Source organism: Stegostoma tigrinum, chromosome 16 (genome assembly GCF_030684315.1).
Source record: "Stegostoma tigrinum isolate sSteTig4 chromosome 16, sSteTig4.hap1, whole genome shotgun sequence".
In the NCBI taxonomy this organism is placed as follows: Eukaryota; Metazoa; Chordata; class Chondrichthyes; order Orectolobiformes; family Stegostomatidae; genus Stegostoma; species Stegostoma tigrinum.
In genome coordinates, this window is record NC_081369.1 from 57,546,500 (window position 1) to 57,569,236 (window position 22,737).

The window sequence follows — 22,737 nt, forward strand, 5'->3', positions numbered from 1 at the left end:
GTGGATCTGGAATCACATGTCGGCCAGACAAGGTAAAAGTGGTAGATTTCCCTCTCTAAAGGACATGAGTAATTCAGATGGAGTTTTACAACAAATAGTTCTTGGTTACGTGGTCACCACAGACTACATTGGAAAAGTGGAGAGACTGCAGAGTTAAAGTTTCAAGTCCAGTCTATAGAGCTGGAGCTCAAAACGTCACTGAACCCAAAGCGTTAACTCTGCGGAGTTAATGCTTTGGGTTTAGTGACGTTTTGAGCTCCAGTTCTGAAGAAGGGTCGCTGGACTTGAAACTTTAACTCTACTTTCTCCGCACAGATACTGGCAGACCTGCTTAGTTTTTTCCAGCAATTTCTGTTTTTATTGTTTCTGAATTGCAGCATCCACAGTTCTCTTGTTTCTTTCACACTGGAGAAGTACTGTATAACTAAAAGTTATCTTTGCTCGGACAAGTAATCTCATTGATAATGTAAATCGACTTGTCATAGAGAGTGACTGAGAATGATCTCAGTAAGGGAGAATATTTTCACTGTACTTGTCCCAGTCACTTACCATCGTGGTATGAATCTATACGCAACGTCATTGCTTGTACATTTACATGCAGTTGTAATTCTGAAGTATACATGAAAAGACTCAGGACATGATTTTCAGAATTTAACCTGAAAAGGATTATTGAGAAATGCTTTACCATAATTCATTGACCTTTAATCAACTGGCAGATGTGGGAGGTTTCATTTTTTCCCTGCAACGTTCATCAATTTTAACAGACTGCCGCAAGTGAATTTGTTCCTGAAATATTAAACAGCTATTTTAGCCAAGTACTTTAAATCAAAGAAATAAGTTAATTCATGTTTGACCTGCTTTTTCTATTTTCCTGTTTGCTCTTTTGTTTTTAAATTCATCACCTCGACTTTATTTCTGTTGAACATACTTTAATAATTTTTAAAAAATCATTATTAGTCTGAACGTGGGTACACAGGGCATGATTTCAAAGCTTGTAGACTTTATTTATTTTATCATCCTCATTGTTAACATGGCCACCATTTATTCCCAACGTCTAATTGCCCAGAGAACAGTTAAGGGCTAAACAGATTGCTGTGGGTCAGGGTTAGGGTTAGGATTAGGGTAAGACCATAGACCAGACAATGTGAGGACGGTCCTCCTTAAAGGACCTGAGTGAACCAGTTGGATTTTAAGGGCCATGAGTAATGGTCACATGACTGCCACCATGTCAGCTTTTCATTCTGGTGTTTATATGAAGACCAGTCAAAGCCTTAAAATGTATTAAACAGTAATAAAGTAGCAATAGACTTTAGCAGGATTTAAACAATCTAATGACCTCAGCAGAGATGGCAAATGAAATTCAATGCAGGTAACAATGTACTAAATAGGAGCAGGAATAGGCCATTCAGCCCATTGAATCTGCTGTGCCATTTAACTAGATCTCGGATGATTGCCTACCTCTGTACCATTTCTTGCATTATCCAGATAATCCCTTGATATTGTTAATACCTAGGGATCTCTGTCATTACTGTACTCAACGACTGAGCATCTTTTGTAGTAGAGAATACTAAAGATTCATCACTCTCTAAGTGAATGAGTTGTTTTTCATCTCAGTCCTAATTTGACTATCTCATATTAAAATGGGAATTCAGGCATTAAAAAAAGGTGCCATACAAGGTGATAATTTTCAAAATTTTATTATCAGAGATTGCATTAAGCTCCATACATTCAGATTAAGCCAAGAGGACTCGAGTGGGTAAAGTCGGAGCAGCTTCAGATTATATAGCTTGTATGAGGGGGTGTAGCTACAAATTTAGGGTGATAGACATAAGACAGATGTCAGAGGCAGGTTCTTTACTCAGAGAGTGGTAAGGGTGTGGAACGCCCTGCCTGCCAATGTAGTTAACTCAGCCACATTAGGGGCATTTAAACAGTCCTTGGATAAGCATATAGATGATGAAGGGATAGTGTAGGGGAATGGGCTTAGATTAGCTCACAGGTCGGTGCAACATTGAGGGCTGAGGGCCTGTTCTGCACTATGTTGTTCTATGTTCTATGTTCTATATAGGGTGACAACCTATATTCTAGGTCTGCTCATTGCCTTTGCAAAAATATCTGCCTGACTAATTGCTGTTATGCCATGCACTACATCCTGGTTAAGACAAAAAATATTTTCTAATTAAGATTTGCTAACTGGCCATAAACTACCCTAGCCATAAGCTAATGATAGTTGACACCACAACATATATGACATGGCTGGATGAACACAGCAGGCCAGGCAGCATCAGAGGAGCAGGAAAGCTGACGTTTCAGGCCTAGACCCTTCTTCAGCAAAAAAGGGTCCAGACCCGAAACATCAGCTTTCCCGCTCCTCTGATGCTGCCTGGCCTGCTGTGTTCATCCAGCTCCGCACCTCGTTATCTCAAACTCAGGCATTGGCAGTTCCTACTATCTCCACATAAGACATGGCAATCAGTGGTGGGCAGCATTGCTTAATTCTACAGTCTAACCACAGTTAAAATTCCTGTGGATTCAGGAATAATCCTCAATCTTTACAGCTTTAAGCCTTTATGGTTTTAAGAATTGCTCATACATACTGTTGGCAGCGACAAACACTGGATATTCAAGTAGCCAATGGGTTAATAATAGGAGAAATCAATAATGGAGAAACAACACTTAATCATAAAGTCTTTCGCTTCAGACTTGTAGGACAAGTGCAGGAGCACATATGAGCTAGAAGCTAGTCAGTTGGCAGTTTGAGATCCCATTGGGAAGAGAGGATTTGTGGGAGCAATCCTGTTCAGAGGTCCAAGTAGGAAACAGGAAGATATCCGGGTTCCGTGAGTAAGGTTAGAAATCACTGTTGAGCTAGGGGAATTAGTTAAATTGGTGCAGAATGGGCTGAGAAAGTTAGAATGTAAAAAGGATTACATACAGAATGAACATTCACGTTGGAGTGAGCAGACATCATGCGGTGCAGCTACACTAGGGAAACCCAGAGTGGGAGCAATAATTTAACTAGATGTCACAGAAGTCATAATGCCAAGAAACCAGAATTAGGGAAACACAACAGCCATTTAAAATCCTAAACAGACAGAGTCTAATTGAAGAAGCTGATAAGGAGACTATTGAGACTGTCATCAGAGCAAGTGCTCCCTAATGTAAAGAAAATAGTTTTGGCTTTACCTGGGAAAGTGATGTGAATAAAAGGGTGTTGTTTATCAGGCCATGAAAGCCAGGAAGTCAATCACGTGGCCACGATAAATCATAAACTTACATGTTGCATTCAAACAGATGGCAGTCTACAATAACTGATGCAAATTTTAAAAAGTTGAAGGAGCAGTGCAACCTGAGAAGTCTTTAAAGGTGACACATTCAGTTGTTAAACCTATAAAAAATTAAGATTGTATGATCCTTGTTTTTTTTAATCTCTGAACTTGGTGGAGAAACTCAGCTCTTCTGGTAACATATTTGTGGAGAGAAACAGAATTAATTCAAGCCCAAATGACTGTTTTTCAAAACAGATCTGAACTGACCTGAAATAAGTCCAAAGCTGTGCAGGTTCAGTGGATTAGCCATGCTAAATTGCCCATCGCATCCTGGGTAGATTAGCCAGGGGAAATGCACAGTTACAGGGATAGGGTAAGGAGGTGTGTCTGGGAGGGATGCTCTTCAGACAGTTGGTGTGGACTCGATGGGCTGAATGGCCTGCTTCCATATTGTAGGGATTTTATGATTCCATGATTGTAAGAGTCATATCAGAATCAAAATGTTAATTCTCTTTCTCTGTCTCACTAGATGTTACCAGAAGTACTGAATTTCTCCAGCGTTTTCTGTGATTATTTCAGATTTCCAGCATCCATATTATTTTGCTTTTATTCCTTGTTTTATTTTAAGTTGAGGCATTGAATACAAAGGAAAGGAAGGAATTGGAAGCCTTTATAAATCACTGGTTAGGCCTTAATTGGCAGATTATGTCCAATTCTGACCCAACATTTCACGAAGGAAGTCAGTGCCTAAAAGAGAACATCAAACAGATTTACCATTGGACCAGGGATGATGGACTTTAGTTCTGTAAAGATGCAGTTGAATCTGGGTTGTTATCCTTGGATCAGAGCAGATTCGTGGCAGATTTAATAGGTGTCTTCAAAGTTATGAAGAGTTTGGTAGCATTTTAGAAAGAGAGAAACTGTTTTCTCTGATGGAAGGATCAGTAACCAAAAGAAAGTGATTAAGAGAATTATCAATAACGCAGGGGGAATGTGAAGAGAGTTCTTTTATTCAGTAGATTGCGATACCATGGAATGCAGTGCCTGTATATTGGTAGAACCTGAATCAGTGGTAATTTTCAATTCAAAATTGGATGAATTTTAAAAAAACAGGAATGTTTTACTGTGTTATGACAGAGCAGGAGTGGTAATACTAATTAGGCATTTTTTAGGAAGAATATGCATATTGGATCAAATAACATGATAAGATTCTATGAGAGTAGTTTTCACTAAAGACAAAGTTTTATTTGAAATGTATTGATTCATGGGATGTGTACATTGTTGGCCAGGACAGCATTTTCCCATCACTAATTGCCCTGGAGAAGGTAGCAATGGACAGGAACATAGGAAGAGGCCATTCAGCCCCTCAAGCCCGATCTGCCATTCAATGTCTGAACTGAGGTGGTGTGCTGAGAAGAGTGGTTTGTGCTGAGTAAGGAATCAAGTAGTTTTAACATCTTGGATTCAGCTGTTCATAGCTCAATTTAATTAGTCTCATTGGTGAGCATGAGTCACGCTCTGACATGATGTGGTTTTCTATGTGTTACTTCGTGTAACAGATACCATGGAGAGTAAGGTTCTTATTGAGTGAAATATCTCAGAGTTTATTGGCAGCTAACAAGATATGATATGTAAGAACCAAAAGAACTGCGGATGCTGTAAATCAGGAACAAAAACAAAGTTGCTGGAAAAGCTCAACAGGCCTGGCAGCATCTGTGGAGGGTTTAGTATCATAAAGGGCTTGATGAAAAAATAAAGAAAACAAACTGTTCGCATCGGCTGAAGCACAGAGAAGCAAACTTAAGATGATTGACAAAAGAGATAAAGGCGATACATAGAAAAACTGCTTACAATTTGTTAGGATTTGGAGTGGAAGTTCTTACAGCTTAGTAGGTAGTGTCCCTATCTCTATCCCAGAAGTCCCAGCATCAAGTCCCATTCCAAGACTTGATGGCCAAGGAAGATGTGTTCAATTGTGGCCAAACTGGTGGGCTGTCATATGTTAATCCTCACAAGACGCCAATAGAGGAGCTCACACTGAGAGACCATTGCTCAGCTGTACAAGATGTGGAGTGGCGATAACTCAAGGTGCAGTCTGTGGCAAACTGCTTGAGGAGGAATTAGCTGTGGAAACATATATGTTCTATTTGTGTCATGTGCCATAAGATATGGGATAGAAATAAAGAATAAAGAACGAAAGAATTGAAAGCTGATAGGGTCATACAGATTGTTTCAATTCCAGATTGGATAAGACTGATGGAGTGATTGCTTTTTGAAAGACTGATACAGATTCCATGGATGAATGGCCTCCTTCTGTGCACTTAAATGATCTACTTGGATGAAAGGCCTGACTGGAACCTAAAATATCTCCAGTCAGCCCTTTGATGATTTGAAGTAGATGAAAGGCCCAACTTGAATCAGTATATTTGTTTCCTGATGTCCTTGGAGCACAGGGCTAAGCAAATCATAACCTTGTACACAGCACTTTAAATAAACTTTCTGTCAAATTCAGAACATTGTACTTAGAGACCTAATGTTTAACAACATTATCACCATAAGGGTCACTTATGAGCTGACAATGAAAAAGTGATTGTTCAGAGCACACAGAAGTCATTGATTTGTTCTTGTGCTGCATGTAAGGACAAGATTGCTGAATGGTGAATCTAGAATATAAACTAGTGATTGCAATTTTTGTTTTTGGTCAATTTAATCTCCAAATCCTGGTGGGTATTATGTGATTCTGGAATGTGATTTCATAGGAACCAGCAGTTTTGCCTCGTCTCATTGTTGTTTCATCTCTTTTCTTGCCAATTTCCTCCCCTGCTGTCCTTATCCTAACCCCATCAATTCCTCGTGGGTTTCATGGTATTGCTCATTCTCAGGTGTTTCATGAAATGGCTGGTGCTGATACATAAGTGGCACCAATTAGTTTTCGGGTTGTGAGATAATTACCAAGAGTGGAAGGTTTGGAGCAGTTCCTCATTGTTACAGCCCAGAGACAGTAAGGGCCTATTATAGTACTTCTACTTGTGAGTCAACTCTACTTTTAGAACATAGAACATAGAACATAGAACATAGAACATAGAACAGTACAGCACAGAACAGGCCCTTCAGCCCACAATGTTGCGCCGACCATTGATCCTCATGTATGCACCCTCAAATTTCTGTGACCATATACATGTCCAGCAGTCTCTTAAATGACCCCAATGACCTTGCTTCCACAACTGCTGCTGGCAACGCATTCCATGCTCTCACAACTCTCTGCGTAAAGAACCTGCCTCTGACATCCCCTCTATACTTTCCACCAACCAGCTTAAAACTATGACCCCTCGTGCTAGCCATTTCTGCCCTGGGAAATAGTCTCTGGCTATCAACTCTATCTATGCCTCTCATTATCTTGTATACCTCAATTAGGTCCCCTCTCCTCCTCCTTTTCTCCAATGAAAAGAGACCGAGCTCAGTCAACCTCTCTTCATAAGATAAGCCCTCCAGTCCAGGCAGCATCCTGGTAAACCTCCTCTGAACCCTCTCCAAAGCATCCACATCTTTCCTATAATAGGGCGACCAGAACTGGACGCAGTATTCCAAGTGCGGTCTAACCAAAGTTTTATAGAGCTGCAACAAGATCTCACGACTCTTAAACTCAATCCCCCTGTTAATGAAAGCCAAAACACCATATGCTTTCTTAACAACCCTGTCCACTTGGGTGGCCATTTTAAGGGATCTATGTATCTGCACACCAAGATCCCTCTGTTCCTCCACGCTGCCAAGAATCCTATCCTTAATCCTGTACTCAGCTTTCAAATTCGACCTTCCAAAATGCATCACCTCGCATTTATCCAGGTTGAACTCCATCTGCCACCTCTCAGCCCATCTCTGCATCCTGTCAATGTCCCGCTGCAGCCTACAACAGCCCTCTACACTGTCAACGACACCTCCGACCTTTGTGTCGTCTGCAAACTTGCTGACCCATCCTTCAATTCCCTCGTCCAAGTCATTAATAAAAATTACAAACAGTAGAGGCCCAAGGACAGAGCCCTGTGGAACTCCACTCACCACTGACTTCCAGCTTCACCTGATGGTGGTGTACAATTTCCAAAGTTTGCCAGTGGAGACAGTTAGGATCAAGGTCCCAATCTGTATTTTGACTTATCTGGCGGCAGGCACCTTTCACAAATTGTGATACCCTTACAGATATGAGTGCCACTAAATTATCAAAGCATGATTCAAAGAGGAGATTTACTTCCCGTAGAAGTTTGGAACAATGTAATTTTATCTGCAGTGAGATTTTGGATCAGTTAATTTGGATAACAAGGATTTCCGACCACTTTAATAAAGGTACTTCTTTGGTAACACCACTTGTTTCAGTTTACAGTCATAAATAATGCACAGAACAGGGAAATATACATACAAAAAATACTTGGAGCTAATATCAATGTTATTATAATCCTCAAGGCACTTCACATTGAGAGAATTACCTCAAGAATGTCTAATTATTACGCTGCTCTTGCTAGCCTGAATTGACATGGTCAGTGACCGTAGAGAAAGACTCAGTTGTCATGTGAGCCACAAACAGGACAAAAGTTGGCCTCTCAAACAATTTAACAACCATTTGAAATGTCACAAGTTGCAGTGGGACTTAAATCCACATTCTTTAGACTTGGTATTCAGAATTCTATCAATCAAACCAAACAGATAGACTCTTACGTTGCAGTTTCTTTATGAATACTTGAGATAAGTCTAAGTGGTGTGAGTAGCCTCCGACCTATCAGTGCACCTTATGTGGTAAACTTCTCAATTTGCAGAAAATACCATTTTTATGCATTTGCCCATTTCAGACAGGGAGATGAAGGCTAGAAACAAAAACAAAGTTGCTGGAAAAGCTCAGCAGGTTTGGCAGCATCTGTGAAAGAATAAAAAGAAGCTGCCAGACCTGCTGAGCTTTTCCAGCAACTTTGTTTTTGTTCCTGATTTACAGCATCTGCAGGTCTTTCGGTTTTTACTTAGGGAGATGAAGGCTGGTTGAGGTGGTAGTGGTGGTCATTGGGTGAGAAAGTCTGCAGTTCTCTTGTTGGGGGATGGTTTTGCTGACACGAATTTTACTTTTGTGTTCCACCACAGGATATTTGCAAAGCCCTTTGGTGCCATAAGAGTGGGCACAGATGTGAAACGAAGTTTATGCCAGCTGCAGAGGGTACAGTTTGTGGACCCAACAAGGTAAGTGGTACATGGGCATCAGATTGCACTGTCTGCTCCACCAGCGTCTGGTCATTAATTGTGGGTTACGTTTCACTCTCGTGGAGTGCGCTAAGATTTGGGGGCAGCAGTAGGCCATTCAGCCCATCTAGTCTGCTCCACCATTCAGTGAGATCACGGCTGATCTGATAATCCTGCACTCCACTTTCCTGTCTTCTCCAGGTTTTCGGTGGCTATATTACCACCCTTGGCTGAGGTGGCAGAGCAATAACCTAATGAAACTTTTCACATATGCCCTGATGCCCCAGTGACTTAATTTACCCCCACCCTGTTATGTTACAGACTGGGCAAGTTCTTCCTCACCTCTCTGTTGTGTTGACTGATCTCCAGCTGGCTGCAGTTGTCCCTTGGCTATATCTTGGAGAGCACCAGCTGTGCATGCCAGGTGACAGGTGGGTTCCATAGTGCCTTGTGGTGTGAGCCAAGACCTCACCTTAGTTTAACAGCTTATTGGCCAGATTCCAGCATGAGTCAGTGCCTTCAGGAGAGAAGAGAAGTAAATTGAGGGCCTATTTAAATATCTGTTTAAGAGAGAGGATAAAAAATATACCTGCATTACTATTCCGCTGCTTAGATGATCCCCCTTCAGGCTTGTCTCAACAGTGGAACTCATCAATGAGATTACAGCCCGGTGCTCTCAATATTCTTTGCAGAGGGTGCAGGTGTAAGATGGGAGGCAGCATTAAATGATAAATTGCATAGTGCAGTACTCTGCAGAACTCACAGCACAGGATGAATGCAGGCATCTTGCCAGCCTGTGGTTCTTAATGCTAATTATACTGTATCTCTATCTTCCCTAACACTTGGACTGCAAAATTCATCACATGATTATAATTCTGGTGCTACAGGGAGTCTCAAGTTGAGAGTAAACATCCCCGGTCAGTGCCAATGCAGTCATCTCAGCTGGTATCAATCAGTTAATGCCCCCTTATTTTGTTAAATGTTAATCCTCTTAGTAGAGTTAGAAATGGTGGAGCAGAATCTCAGCTGCGAAGGAAAATGTTGTTCATGTCTGTTGCCGTCTCCAGCTCAGCTGGACAGTCTGGCTTTTGAACTGAAATGCTGTCCTGCAAAAAGAAAGGGGTGCTAAGTATCCTTGCTGTCTGTTGTTTAGAGAGATATTACTAAATGGCATCACCTGTGAGCCTTTCCCTGTCGTGTAACTGAAGGCAGAAACAAACTAGCACTGTGGGTCAGTGAAACATACAGCATGTATTCAGATGGCTTTCTCATGTGCTGATTCATGGGATTGAGGTGAGGGTTGGGGGGATGGCGGGGTGGGGTTGGGGGTTTGTTGGTATGGGTGGGTTCTGACTCCTTGACTTGACCCCTGTGCTTTTGGGACTTTTTGGCCTGCGCAAGAGATCCCCGACTGGAAGGAAGATCTGGCTACCCCAGATTCCTCACAAAGCATCTTTGCTGGTAGGGAGCTTTGCATTCGCAAGGGGTTTGCATAAAGTTAGTGTTGACAAGTCTTCATAAGCTCACGCTTCTGCCTTCCTTATCATCACAGTGGTGTCGGCGAGGTCAGTGCTTGAAGTACGGAGACGAAGGCCCCAAGCCTATTAACGGTCAGTGGTCCAACTGGTCAGAGTGGTCAGAATGCTCCCGGACCTGCGATGGTGGGGTTAACTACAGGGAGAGACACTGCAACAGCCCAAAGTAAGGAACTTCTAATCCAGCTGCTTCCTCACAGAGAATATTTTATCTCCCATCTGTAGCTTATGTCAGGAATGGGTGTGTTTTGTTGATTAGACCCAATTTGTGCCATGACTGTTTCCACCACCCTCAGTATTGTTACTGTGATCCACCCAATCATAGTGGCCCCTTTTCTGTCTGCCCGGCAGCAGAAATGGGCTTACATGATTTACTGCATTGCAAACATCCTCCATTTATCATTGAATTATTATTCGCGGGTGAGCATTTGGGAGCACACAGGATTGGCGCCAACACACTGTGCCATATGATTCTGTATTCAAGCACTTGGTGTGTGTGTATATGTGTGTGCATGTGTTTTCATGTAAGCATTAATCAGCGAGCATAGAAAAGCCAGCTTTGATGCCAAAGTTGAAGAGTATCTGATTTAATTAAAAAGAAAAGATGTAAAACTGGCAGAAATACAGAAATTCTTTGTGAAATCTTGGGGGGGAGGGGGGTTTCGGGGGAGCCACACCCTTGGAAAGAGTACGGATATAATTTCTGGTGATTTTGAAAGCTATAGTGTTCCCTGGGCAATTTTTTGCCAATAAAGAGAAACTGTATAATACAATTATTAGAAACATCACCACCCTCTGCACTTACATGCTAGGATGAAGCAAAAATCTGCAATATCAGAGAAAATGGGAACTGCAGATGCCGAAGAATTTGAGGTAACAATGTGTGGAGCTGGATGAACACAGCAGGCCAAGCAGCAAAGGGTCTAGGCCCGAAACGTCAGCTTTTGTGCTCCTGAGATGCTGCTTGGCCTGCTGTGTTTATCCAGCTCCACACTTTGTTAATGTGACACTATCACTGCGTAACACTCACAAAGCCAGGTTAGCAGAGGCTTGAAATCTCACTCCTGAGACTTGAATGTATGAGAAAGGCCGAAGCTTCATCCTGTACCGAGAGAGTGCTACACTGATGGAGGTGCTGTCTTTCAGCTCACATTTAATCCAGGGGCCTTGCCTGTCCTATTACAGAGATGTAAAAGGTTGCTGTCGCAAAGAAAATCATGGCCATTCTTCTCCATTTATCTGGACAGTATTTATCCATTGATCGTCACCACTAAAACCAAATAACTGATTTAAGGGCGGCATGGTGGCTCAGTGGTTTGCACTGCTGCCTCACAGCGCCAGAGACCCAGGTTTCATTCGACCCTCAGGTGACTGAATGTGTGGAGTTTGCACATTCTCCCTGTGTCTGCGTCGGCTTCCTCTGGGTGCTCTGGTTTCCTCCCGCAGTCCAAAGATGAGTAGGCTAGTTGGATTGGCTGTGCTAAATTGCCTGTAATGTTCCGGGAAGTGTAGATTAGGTGTGTTAGCCATGGGAAATGCAGGGTTACAGGGGAAAGGATAGGGGGCTGGGTCTGGGTGGGATGGTCTTCGGGGGGTTGGTTTGGATTTGTTGGGCTAGATGGACTGTTTTCAAACTATAGGGATTCTCTGGTTAATCCCTGTTTGTGAGCACTCATGCTTAATTAGACTGTCACATTTCCTGTATTACAACAATGCAGTTTATTGCCTGTAACATTCTGAGGTTGCGAAAGGTTTTTTTACGTGCAAACATATGTTGTAACCCATAACCCTGAGTGTGTTATGTATACTTGTTGATCCTACCAGTTGGTAACTAAGACCAAGTGTTATCTTCCAATAACAAAGAGTTGGAATCTGGGGATTTTTAGATGAACATATACACAGTTGTAACTGAGTCCAAGCATTTTGCATTTTTTCATTCCCATTATAAATGACTAAGTCGACATTCATGTCAGTAACCATCTGGTGAAAGTTGTGACATTATAATTGCAGATAACAAAGTGTGGAGTTGGTTGAACACAGCAGGCCAAGCAGCATCTCGGGAGCGCAAAAGCTGGTGTTTTGAGCCTAGACCCTTCATCAGAAAAGGGGGGATGGGGAAAGGATTCTGAAATAAATAGGGAGAGAGGGGGAGGCGGACCGAAGATGGATAGAGGAGAAGATAGGTGGAGAGGAGAGTAGAGGTGGGGAGGTAGGGAGGGGATAGGTCAGTCCGGGGAGGATGGACAGGTCAAAAGGGGGGGGATGAGGTTAGTAGGTATGAAATGAAGGTGCGGCTTGAGGTGGGAGGAGGGGATAGGTGAGAGAAAGAACAGGTTAGGGAGGCAGGGACGAGCTGGACTGGGTTTGGGATGCAGTCGGGGGAGGGGAGATTTTGAAGCTGGTGAAATCCACATTGCTACCATTGGGCTGCAGGGTTCCCCAACTGGAATATGAGTTGCTGTTCCTGCAACCTATGGGTGGCATCATTGTGGCACTGCAGGAGGGCCAGTATGGACATGTCGTCTGAGGAATGGGAGGGGGTCTTAAAATGGTTTGTGACTGGGAGGTGCAGTTGTTTATTGCGAACCGAGCGCAGGTGTTCTGCAAAGCGGTCCCAAAGCCACTGCTTGGTTTCCCCAATGTAAAAAGGATTTTCATGTTGATTTGGTAATTGTAATGGAAAAACCTTGACCAGAAGTGTGGGCAGTTGCAAGCTTTTTGACAAACGAAGAGCATGCCCATAGTTGCAACATTTTCTATGATTCCAGCTGGTGATATCATTGGACAGGTCTGATCCTAGACTGAAATCTGACTTGACAGATTATTGTTTGTGCACTTTTGTTTTAAGGAACTGATCCCTTGCTGAAAAACAAGCATGCAGTCCTTCCCCTCTCCCATTTCTGAATAAGGGTCTAGGCCCCAAACATCAGCCTTCCTGCTCCTCTGATGCTTCTTGGACTGCTATGTTCGTTTAGCTTCACACCGTGTTATCTGAGATTCTCCAGCATCTGCAGTTCCTACTATCTCTGAAACAATTTTAACCTCGCTTTGAAGCCTCTTCTAAGGACTCTTCCATACCTACACTGGCCCCAAACCCCACCTCTTCCTCTGTTACATTGATGACTGTATCAGCATGGCCTCATGGACCCATGAGGATCTTGAACAGTTCATCCACTTCGCCAACACCTTCCACCCCAAACTTAAGTTCACCTGGACCATCTCTAATAACTCTCTCTCCTTCCTGAACCTCTCTGTCTCCATCTCCGGCAACCACCTAGAAACCGGTATCCATTTCAAGCCCACCAACTCCCACAGCTACCTAGAAAACACCTCCTCTCACCCACCTTCCTGCAAAACTGCCACCCATCTTCCTAATTCCTTTCCCTCCACCGCATCTGATCCCAGGTTGAGACATTCCTCTCCCGTACATCTCAGATGTCCTAATTTTTCAAGGACCACAACTTCCCCTACTCAGTGGTCAAGAATGCCCTCGACCATGTCTCCCGCATTTCCCGCAACTCATCCCTCACACCCTCTCCCCGCAATAATAACCAAAACAGGTACCTCACACACCACCCCACCAACCTACGGATCCAACGCATCATCCTCTGACATTTCAGCCATCTGCAATCCGACCCTGCCACCAAAGACATTTTTCCCTCCCCACCCTTATCTGCCTTCTGGAGGGGCCACTGACTGCCTTGTTTGCTCCACACTCCCCTCCAACCCCACCACACCTGGCTCTTTACCCTGCAACCGCAGAAAGTGCTACACCTGCCCCGAAACCTCCTCCCTCACCCCCTCCCAAGCCGCAACATGACTTTCCACATTGAGCAGATGCTCACCTGCACATCTAGTAATGTGGTATATTGTATCCACTGTACCCGTTGTGGCCTCCTCTACATCAGGGAAACCAGCGAAGGCTTGGGGACTGCTTTGCAGAACACCTACTCTCGGTTCGCAATAAACAACTGCACCTCCCAGTCGCAAACCATTTCAGCCCCCCCTCCCATTCCTTAGATGACATGTCCATCCTGGGCCTCCTGCAGTGCAACAATGATGCTACACGAAGGTTGCAGGAACAGCAACTCATATTACGCTTGGGAACCCTGCAGCCAAATGGTATCATTGTGGACTTCACAAGCTTCAAAATCTCCCCCTCCCCCACTGCATCCCAAAACCAGACCAGCTCATTCCTGCCTCCCTAACCTGTCCTTTCTCTCACCTATCCCCTCTCTTTCCTCAAGCCGCACCTTCATTTCATACCTACTAACCTCATCCCGCCTCCTTGACCTGTTCTCCCCGGACTGACCTATCTCCTCCCTACCTCCCGGCCTACACTCACCTTCCCTGGCTCCAGCTGATGCTGCTTTACCTGCTGTGTTCATCCAGCTCGACACCTTGTTATCTAAGAAATATAACAGACTGGGTTTTTAGCAGGAAAACAGAAGTTCATTACATAAAATAAGTGAATGTAAATCAGAATAAGCTGTACTATTTCCAGATAAACATGTTCAAGTATTTGTATCTATCTGATAAAACATAATGCCCTGAATCCTGACAGTATTCTTTGATAATACTCAAACCAAAGAGAATTTTCTTTCCTGTCACTTCTAAAGGACTTAACTTTGCTTTATTTCAGTTTATTTCAAAATCTTAAGAATCTGATTGCCTCTCCCTTGAATCACCTTACTACTGAGCTTAGACTTTCTCATCTTGGAATAACGCTTTCATAGACATAGATCAAACAAGCTTTCTGCTAGTTAAAGATATAAAAATCCAAAATAAATTATATTAGAACATATGTAAATGGCATCACATATTGGACAAAGCCTGTAATTCCATTTTTTTTACCCCATGCTATCATGTGTGTACATTGGGGTGGCAGTTTAAGTGTTTGTAGGCTGGCTGCCTGGCTGAATCACGTGCATTATTCCCTGATCTAGGTTTGAGCATAAGGGGTGGACATGTAGCTAAAGTGTAACCAAAAAAAATCAGATTGTTCAGTAAAAGGAGAGGGAAGTTGAAACAATGGAGGTGTGTTTACACGTTGTTTCATCTGTTCTTATCAGTGAGAGAGAAAGAAGTCCAAACAATCATAAACAAATTGTTTTGTGACTTCAAAAGTGCTGTATTCTTTCAGGAAATTGTGGCTGCTGCTTGATGCAGTATTGTAAGCCTAGAAGTTGCTCCTCTTGGTTAATGATTAAATTGCTACAACTCTTGGTTATACTCTTAATCACTGCACTGTACCTCCCCCTGCCCGATTCCAAGGAATTAAAATGAAAATAGTCAGTCATTTAACTTAGATAATAAAATGTGAGGCTGGATGAACACAACAGGCCCAGCAGCATCTCAGGAGCACAAAAGCTGACGTTTCGGGCCTAGACCCTTCATCAGAGAGCAGTTAACTTACTTCACCCATCGACAATAACCTAAAACTCTGAGCAGCGCAGCTACTAAGTATGTCTTTAATTGATTCTCAGCTCTGCTCCATTCTTTACAAATGTTGATTCCTCATACTAGGTATTTGCTTCCTCGTCTTGCAATTTATATTAATTTTCCAGATTTTGCCTTTCTCATTCTTTAGTTTTGCAATCCCTTCATGGTCTGACTCCTCCCTATCTCTGAAATTTCCTCCAGCTCCATAATCCTGCAAGATATTTAGCTTAACCACATTGGGTATCTTCAGAAATAATGGGAACTGCAGATGCTGGAGAATCCGAGATAACAAAGTGTGAAGCTGGATGAGCACAGCAGGCCAAGCAGCATCTTGTGCTCCTAAGATGCTGCTCGGCCTGCTGTGTTTATCCAGCTTCACACTTTGTTATCTGGGTATCTTCAGCATCCCTGATTTAAATCGCCATCTGTTGTTGACTATATCTTCAGCAGTCTAGGCTGTCAGCTTCTCTGCATGTCTCAATCTTTTTACCTCCCTTTAAAATATTCCTGAAAACCTGTCTCTGACTTCTGATCATCTGCTTTCAAATCTTCTTTTGACGTTGTTGTCTAATTTGATTTTGTAACTCTCTGTAAAGTGCCTTGGTCCATCTTCATTTTATTGTCTAAATTCAGGTTGTAATTTTCCATAGCCCATGCAACAATGTTGATAGTTCCTTGAAGGTGGAGTCACAAGTAGGCAGGAGAGTGAAGAAGGCACATATTGATCAGTGCATTGAGTAGAGGAGTTGGAATGTCATCTTGCGGTTGTACACGACCTTGGTCCGGCTACTTTTGGAACACTGCATTCAGTTCTGGTCTCCCTGCTTCAGGAAAAGCATTGTTAAATTTGAAAGGGTGCAGAAAAGAGTTATGAGGTTTTGAACTGCAGGGAGAGGCTGAGGCTATTTTCCCTGAAGTGCCAAAGGCTGAGGGGTTACTGATTGAGGTTTATAAAATCATGAAGGGCATGGATGGGGGTGATTAGCCAAGGTCTTTTCCCCAGGTTTGGGGAGTCCAAAACTAGGGGTATAGGTTTGAGATGAGAAGGGAAAGATATAAAAGGGACTGAAGGGGCAACATTTTCATGCTGAGGGTGTGGGTGTATGGAATGAGCTGCCAGAGAAAGTGGTGGAGGCTGGTATGATTACAACATTTAAAAGGCATCTGGATGGGGATATGAATAGGAAGAGTTCAAAGGAGTATGGGCCAAATGCTGGCAAATGGGACCAGATTAATTTATGATACCTTATTGGCTTGAATGAATTGGGTCTAAGGTTCTGCTTTATGCTGTACAACTCTATGACCCTCTGTATGTCTGCTCAAGATCATTTTGAGGAAGATAAGTCCACATTTTCCCACTGGTTTAAATAGCTTGTGACTTCCAAATATGTGGATCAGTCTTGAGACCTATTTTTCTTGGTTGCTTCACCTCTGCTGATGGCCTCAGTTCATTGCAAAGGCTGAAGGTGTAATTTGACCAGATCTTGGCATAATTTAACCGTGATTTCTTCTGACTTCTCCCCTATTGTTTTGGATATGGAGCTGAACATTTAATTAACTTGGTTGACTACTGCACCATTCTATTTGGACGTGTTGGGAGAGTTTTTAATCTTCAGGATAGAGGACAGGTGGAGCAGTAACAATTGTGATACACTTAAACCAGCTGACAACCCAGTCATGTATAGTTGTAATGGAATTAGTAGAGGGGTCAACCAATCCACTCTCAGAAGCCAAAATAGCAGCTAAAATCTTTTAAGCAGGCATTATTTTAAGCAAAGTTTTGCCTTTGTCACTGGAAGCAGTCATCCTGACAGGCACGAAGAAATGAAGAGAACCAATCCCCAAAGAAAAATAGATTTCCAGCACTACCTGTGGGTTGAGGGAGCAAGGAGTGTTTTTTTCTAGTTCAAAACAGGCTTATTTTCACATGTTCTGATTATACTCATTTGCTTCGATTGTCTCCCCCTCAGTTGATCAACATTTTCACACTCTTTTTTTTTTGGAGACTATGTGGAAAAATCCGTAATTTCTGACTTCCAACCTGAAAATCACTTATCCCACCTCTCTGCCTTTTCCTCTATGAGGTGGTGAGTAAATGTCAAGATAACTGGGTGTGTAGTCCATCAAGATGCCATTGATGTTTCTTCAACTTTATCTTAGTTATCCTGTGATATAAGGCATGTGATTTATACATATTAATATCATGTATACTAGAGTATGGGTTTTGAACTGGTGGCATGTGATTGATTTATTGATTGACTGTCACATGTACCAAAGTACAGTGAAAAGTATTGCTTCAAGCAGTACAGGAAGATCACAGCAAGCAAAAGGTGTACAGATCAAAAAGACTGGTTACATTGCAGGTTATATTATTTGAGGCTACAGTCCATTCGACAGTCTGATAACAGCCAGAGAGAAGCTGTTTCTGAACCTGCTGGTACGTCTGTTCAGGCTTCTGTATCTCTGCCTGATGGAAAAGGTTGTAGGAGATCATTACCAGGGAGCAATGGGTCTATGACGATGATGGCCGCCTCTCCCATAGCAGCGAGCCATGTAAATGGAGCCCATGGATGGAAGTTGCCTTCTGTGATGGTCTGGGCTATACATACCACCTTCTGTGGTTTCTTAAAGTCCTGGGCAAAATTGTTGTTATACCAGGCTGTTATGCGCCGGGACAGTATGCTTTCTATGGTGCATCTTTCGAAGTTGCTGAGGGAACTTATGGACATACCAAATTTCTTTTGCCACCTGAGGAAGAAGAGGCATTGTTGTACCTTCTTGACTGTTGCATTTACGTGGAAAGTCTAGGACAGGTCATGGGTTATGGTCATTCTGAGGAACTCGATGCTCTTCACCCTCTCAACCTCAGTTCTGTTGATGTAGATGGGTGAGTGTTCTCCTCCTTTCTTTCTGAAGTTGGTGAGCAGTTCTTTAATTTTGCCGACGTTGAGACAGATTGTTTTCATTGCACCACGTCACCAAAGCAAGCAATCACTCTCCTGTACTTTGACTCATCGTTGTTAGATATCTGTCCCACTACATTGGTGTCATCAACAAACTTGTAGATGATGTTTGTTCAGAATTTGCTAATACAGTCATGGGTGTACAGGGAGTACAGTAGGGGTCTCAGGACACATCCTTGGGGGCTCCAGTGTTGAGTGTTATTGTGGAGGGGGTGCAGTTACCTATCCTCACTGATTGCCGTCTGTGGGTCAGAAAGCTAAAGAGCCAGTTAGAGAGGGCGGAGTTGAGACCAAGGTCATGCGGTTTTGAGATCAGCCTGGAGGGGATAATGGTGTTGAAGGTGGAACTGTAGTGAATGAGCAGGAGTCTCACATAGATGTCTTTGTTGTCCAGATGTTCCAGGGATGAGTGCAGGGCTAGGGATACGGCATCCTCTGTGGACCTGTTGTGTTGATAGGCAAACTGCAGGGGATTAGGGCAGGCTTGGAGGCTGGATTTGATGTGGGCCGTGACCAGCCTCTCGAAGCACTTCATCATTATTGAAGTCAGAGCCTTTGGGCAGCAGTTATTAAAGCACAGTGCATATGTTTTCTTGGGTACGGAGATGATGGTGGTCTTCTTGAAGCAGGTGGGGACTTCAGCTTGTCGGAGGGGGAGGCTGAAGATGTCAGTGAATACCTCCACCAGTTGGTCCACACAGGACAGGAGTGCTCGGTCGGGGACACTGTCCTGGGCCCTCGTTTTCCTTGGATTGACTCCAGGAAGACCAATCTAACATCTGAAGCAGTGACAGAGGGAACAGGTGTGTCAGTGGCTGACAGGCCAGACGTTTCCACACCGGTGGTATTCTGCTGGAACCAAGCATAGGAAGCATTGAGCTCATCAGGGACAGAATTGTCTACATCTGCTATCTTACACTGTCTCATTTTGTATCCTGTAATATTGTTTCGGCCTTGCCGTAGACAGCTGTCTGAGCCTCTAACTTGGCCCAGTACTGCCTCACTGCCTCCCTGACAGCTTTGTGGAGGTCATATCTTGATTTTCTGTATTGGCCCAGGCCACCTGACTTGAATGCTGCATGCCTGGCCATCAGCAGGAAGAGGATTTCCTGGTTCATCCTAGATTTTTACTCTGTGTGTAAGAGGAGGTTCACAAATTAACTTGTCAGTGTTTCTGGAACTATAACCTTTTGAACCAGTATATATCTGAATCTGGAGCCCTCCTGGATTGATGGCAAGAGTTTATTTATATTGTGAATCTGAGATAACATCTGGGAAAGCAAACATTGAGAGCTCCCCACCACCTCTTTGACCCGAAGAAAGTGGGAGGTGTAAAGGGCCCCTAGCCACAGGTCTTTTTCTGATACATCAATGCTGCTTCCATCTGTCATCTAGAATTGGTAAAATTTATCAATTTCGCTTCCAATTTCCAGCCTGCTCTCACCTCCACCTGGCCCATCTCTGATTCCTCCCTTCCCTACTTTGACATCTCTGCTTCAGTTCTGAAAGAAGGTAATTGGACCCAAAACATTAACTCTGCTCTCTCTCCACAGATACTGCCAGATCTGCTGAGGTTTTCCAGCAAATTTTGTTTCCGTTTGGGATAGATTCTTGATCTGTTGGGGAATTAAGGGTGATGAGGAAAGGACAGGGAAGTGGGCACCAGAAATGTTGGATCAACTGTGATGCTGTTGAATGGCAGAGTAGGCTTGATGGGGCCAAGTGGTCTACCCTGTCCCTATTTCAGGTGGTTTTGCAACTCAATTAAAAAGACTCAATTAGAGGCAGCTTGGATGTATGACTGTGGGCTGTGAGTTATATAAAGAAAATGATTATATGCTGTGTTGTTCTTCGGCAAGACTCAGCCAGACCTGAGGTACAGTTGTAAGCACCTTGATAAATTCCTAGTCTAAAATAAAGTCGAACATGCCCTGTCTTGTGCTCTGACTAGAGAAGAATGTCAGAATTATTACTGGAACAGCAGTCTTATTTCTTTGTGATATTTGACAGTTGGAAAGCATTGAATATAACATATTGAAAATGGGAGATTGTGGGTGATCTCATCAAGATATTACCCATGATAAATATTTACCAGGGTAGAAATGGAGAAATGATTTCATCTCACAGAGGAACAAACAGCAAGAACCCATCATCTTAAATTATCATTCAGGAGTGAAATCAGTATCTTATTCTCCATGCAGAGAGTATCAAAGTTTGCAGCCTTGTCCACCAAAAAGACACTGCATCATTTGACATTTTCAAACTGTGATTGAGAGATTTTCGTTGGTAACTATCATGCAACAGTTGAATGTGACTTAGGTTGAGAGAAACTCTGAGCTAACTGTATGGCACCACATCTTTGGTGAGCCTCCTCCAGTTTCAGTTCCCATGTTCCTGATACCTTAAAACCAAGATTCCTAAATGACACACACTGTAATTTTTAAACTAACGAACGTTAACAAAAACATTCCCTACATTAAAGTAGCAACAGAAGAAAAATGAGTTTTGCTATCTAATAGATAGATACAAACCAGACAGTCTGCATCAAAACAGTCAGAACAATTTCCTCGCAGAACAATTTATTATTGCTAGTAAGGAAGATTTGATCTAACTTTGGAAGGATGTGGGAATGAGGGCATTAGATGTTATGATTTCATTTCGGCATGGTTGTGTTTTGTAGACACCACTTGAATCTCATTAGTTATAAGGGTTGTGAGTGTATCCCACACTAATGAGCTGCTTTCTTTATGTAGGCCACAGGAATGCCTATTCCATGCGTTATTGAGTGATAACTTCACTGCTTTCCCCATCGCTCCAACCATTGACAAGGAAATACACGAAAAAACTTCCAGAGAATTTAAGTTTCTGCATGATTTCTCTTTAAAATGTCTCAAATGGCTTCAGTTTTGTTCTGTCAGTCGTGGAGGCTAGTGTCACTGTGAATCTTGTCTTTTCAGGTCTTGTCATTTGAATTATTTAAAATAAATTCACGTCACTATTGGCACCCTGGGCATATCATTAGCTGTTTAAACCAAATTGCCAGTGTGACCTGAGGGACTCATGTTTTTACCACTGAAGATTAACTACTGGAAACATGTGCTTGTGACAGTGAGGTCTTTTGGTCATGTCTGATGACCATTGTCTTTTGGTGCAACACCAGACTGATTTTTCATCGGCTGATGACCAGAACCCTCTGCTGGATTCAGGTTTGATTTGGTCTACTTCAGTGCATAGACACATATTACATCCCCATCGACCATTTTGACATTTTTTCAAGGACTAAATCTGAAATGTTTCAGTTACGCAGTGAGACCTCATCTGGAGTACTGTGTACCTGTACCAGTCTCTGTACCTACTGAAAGATGTCAATGTGTTGGAAGCACTTCAGAGATGATTTTGTGGACTAATATTGGGAATGAGCAGGTTACCTTTTGAGATCATAACTGGGAAATTGGTTGAGTGGCAGACAACAGAATGTAGGGATATAATGGGTAGATCCTCAAATTGGCAGGATGTGACCAGTGGTATCCCACAAGGATCTGTGTTAGACCCTGAATTATTCACACTATTTATTAATAACTTTGGATATTGGCATAAAAAAATCATGTATCCAAATTTGCTGAAGGCACAAAGTTCAGCAGCATTGTAGATTATGTAGATTATAGAACAGAATGATAAAGGATTATTGAAAGACTAATTGGCAAAACAGATGGAGTAAGCAAATGTGAAGTTATCAAAAGAATAGATCAGGATACTTTATAAATCATGTGAAGTTAAATACAATGGATGTCCACAGAGACTTGGAAGTTCAGATGCATCAATGTTTAAAATGTCACAAACAGGTGCAGAAAATAACCAAGAATACCAATGGAATTTTGGCCTTTATACCTCATGGACTGGGGTACAAAGATGTGGAGATTGTGCTGAATTCATGCAAAACCTTGGTTAGATCCCATTTGGAGTACTGCGGGCAGATATAGGCACCGCACCTTAGCAAGAACATAGAACAGTACAGCACAATACAGGCCTTTCGGCCCACAATGTTGTGTCGACCTAGTATGGATATGGTCTTGGAAGGAGTACATGGCAGGTTTACAGAAAGATACTCAGACTTCAGGGTTTAAGTTATAAGAAGAGATTTTACACATTAGAGATAACAAAGTCTAGAGCTGGATGAACACAGCAGGCCAAGCAGCATAAGAGTAGCAGGAAAGATGACATTTTGGGTCTAGACCCTTCTTCAGAAAACTTCAGAAAACATTTCTGAAGAAGGGTCTAGACCTGAAACACCAGCTTTCCTGCTTGGCCTGC

At 42.8% G+C, this 22,737-nt stretch overlaps 1 protein-coding gene across 2 annotated transcripts in view; it reads left to right on the forward strand.

Annotated features, from left to right (window-relative positions):
* adamts18 (ADAM metallopeptidase with thrombospondin type 1 motif, 18) overlaps nucleotides 1-22,737 on the forward strand; it is a 290,884-nt gene that overhangs the window by 143,860 nt on the left and 124,287 nt on the right. For both annotated transcript variants that reach the window (XM_048547165.2, XM_048547166.2), the window contains exons 11-12: nucleotides 8,391-8,486; nucleotides 10,039-10,187. In XM_048547165.2, coding sequence (XP_048403122.1) covers nucleotides 8,391-8,486; nucleotides 10,039-10,187 — 245 coding nt within the window. The remainder of the gene's footprint in view (nucleotides 1-8,390; nucleotides 8,487-10,038; nucleotides 10,188-22,737) is intronic.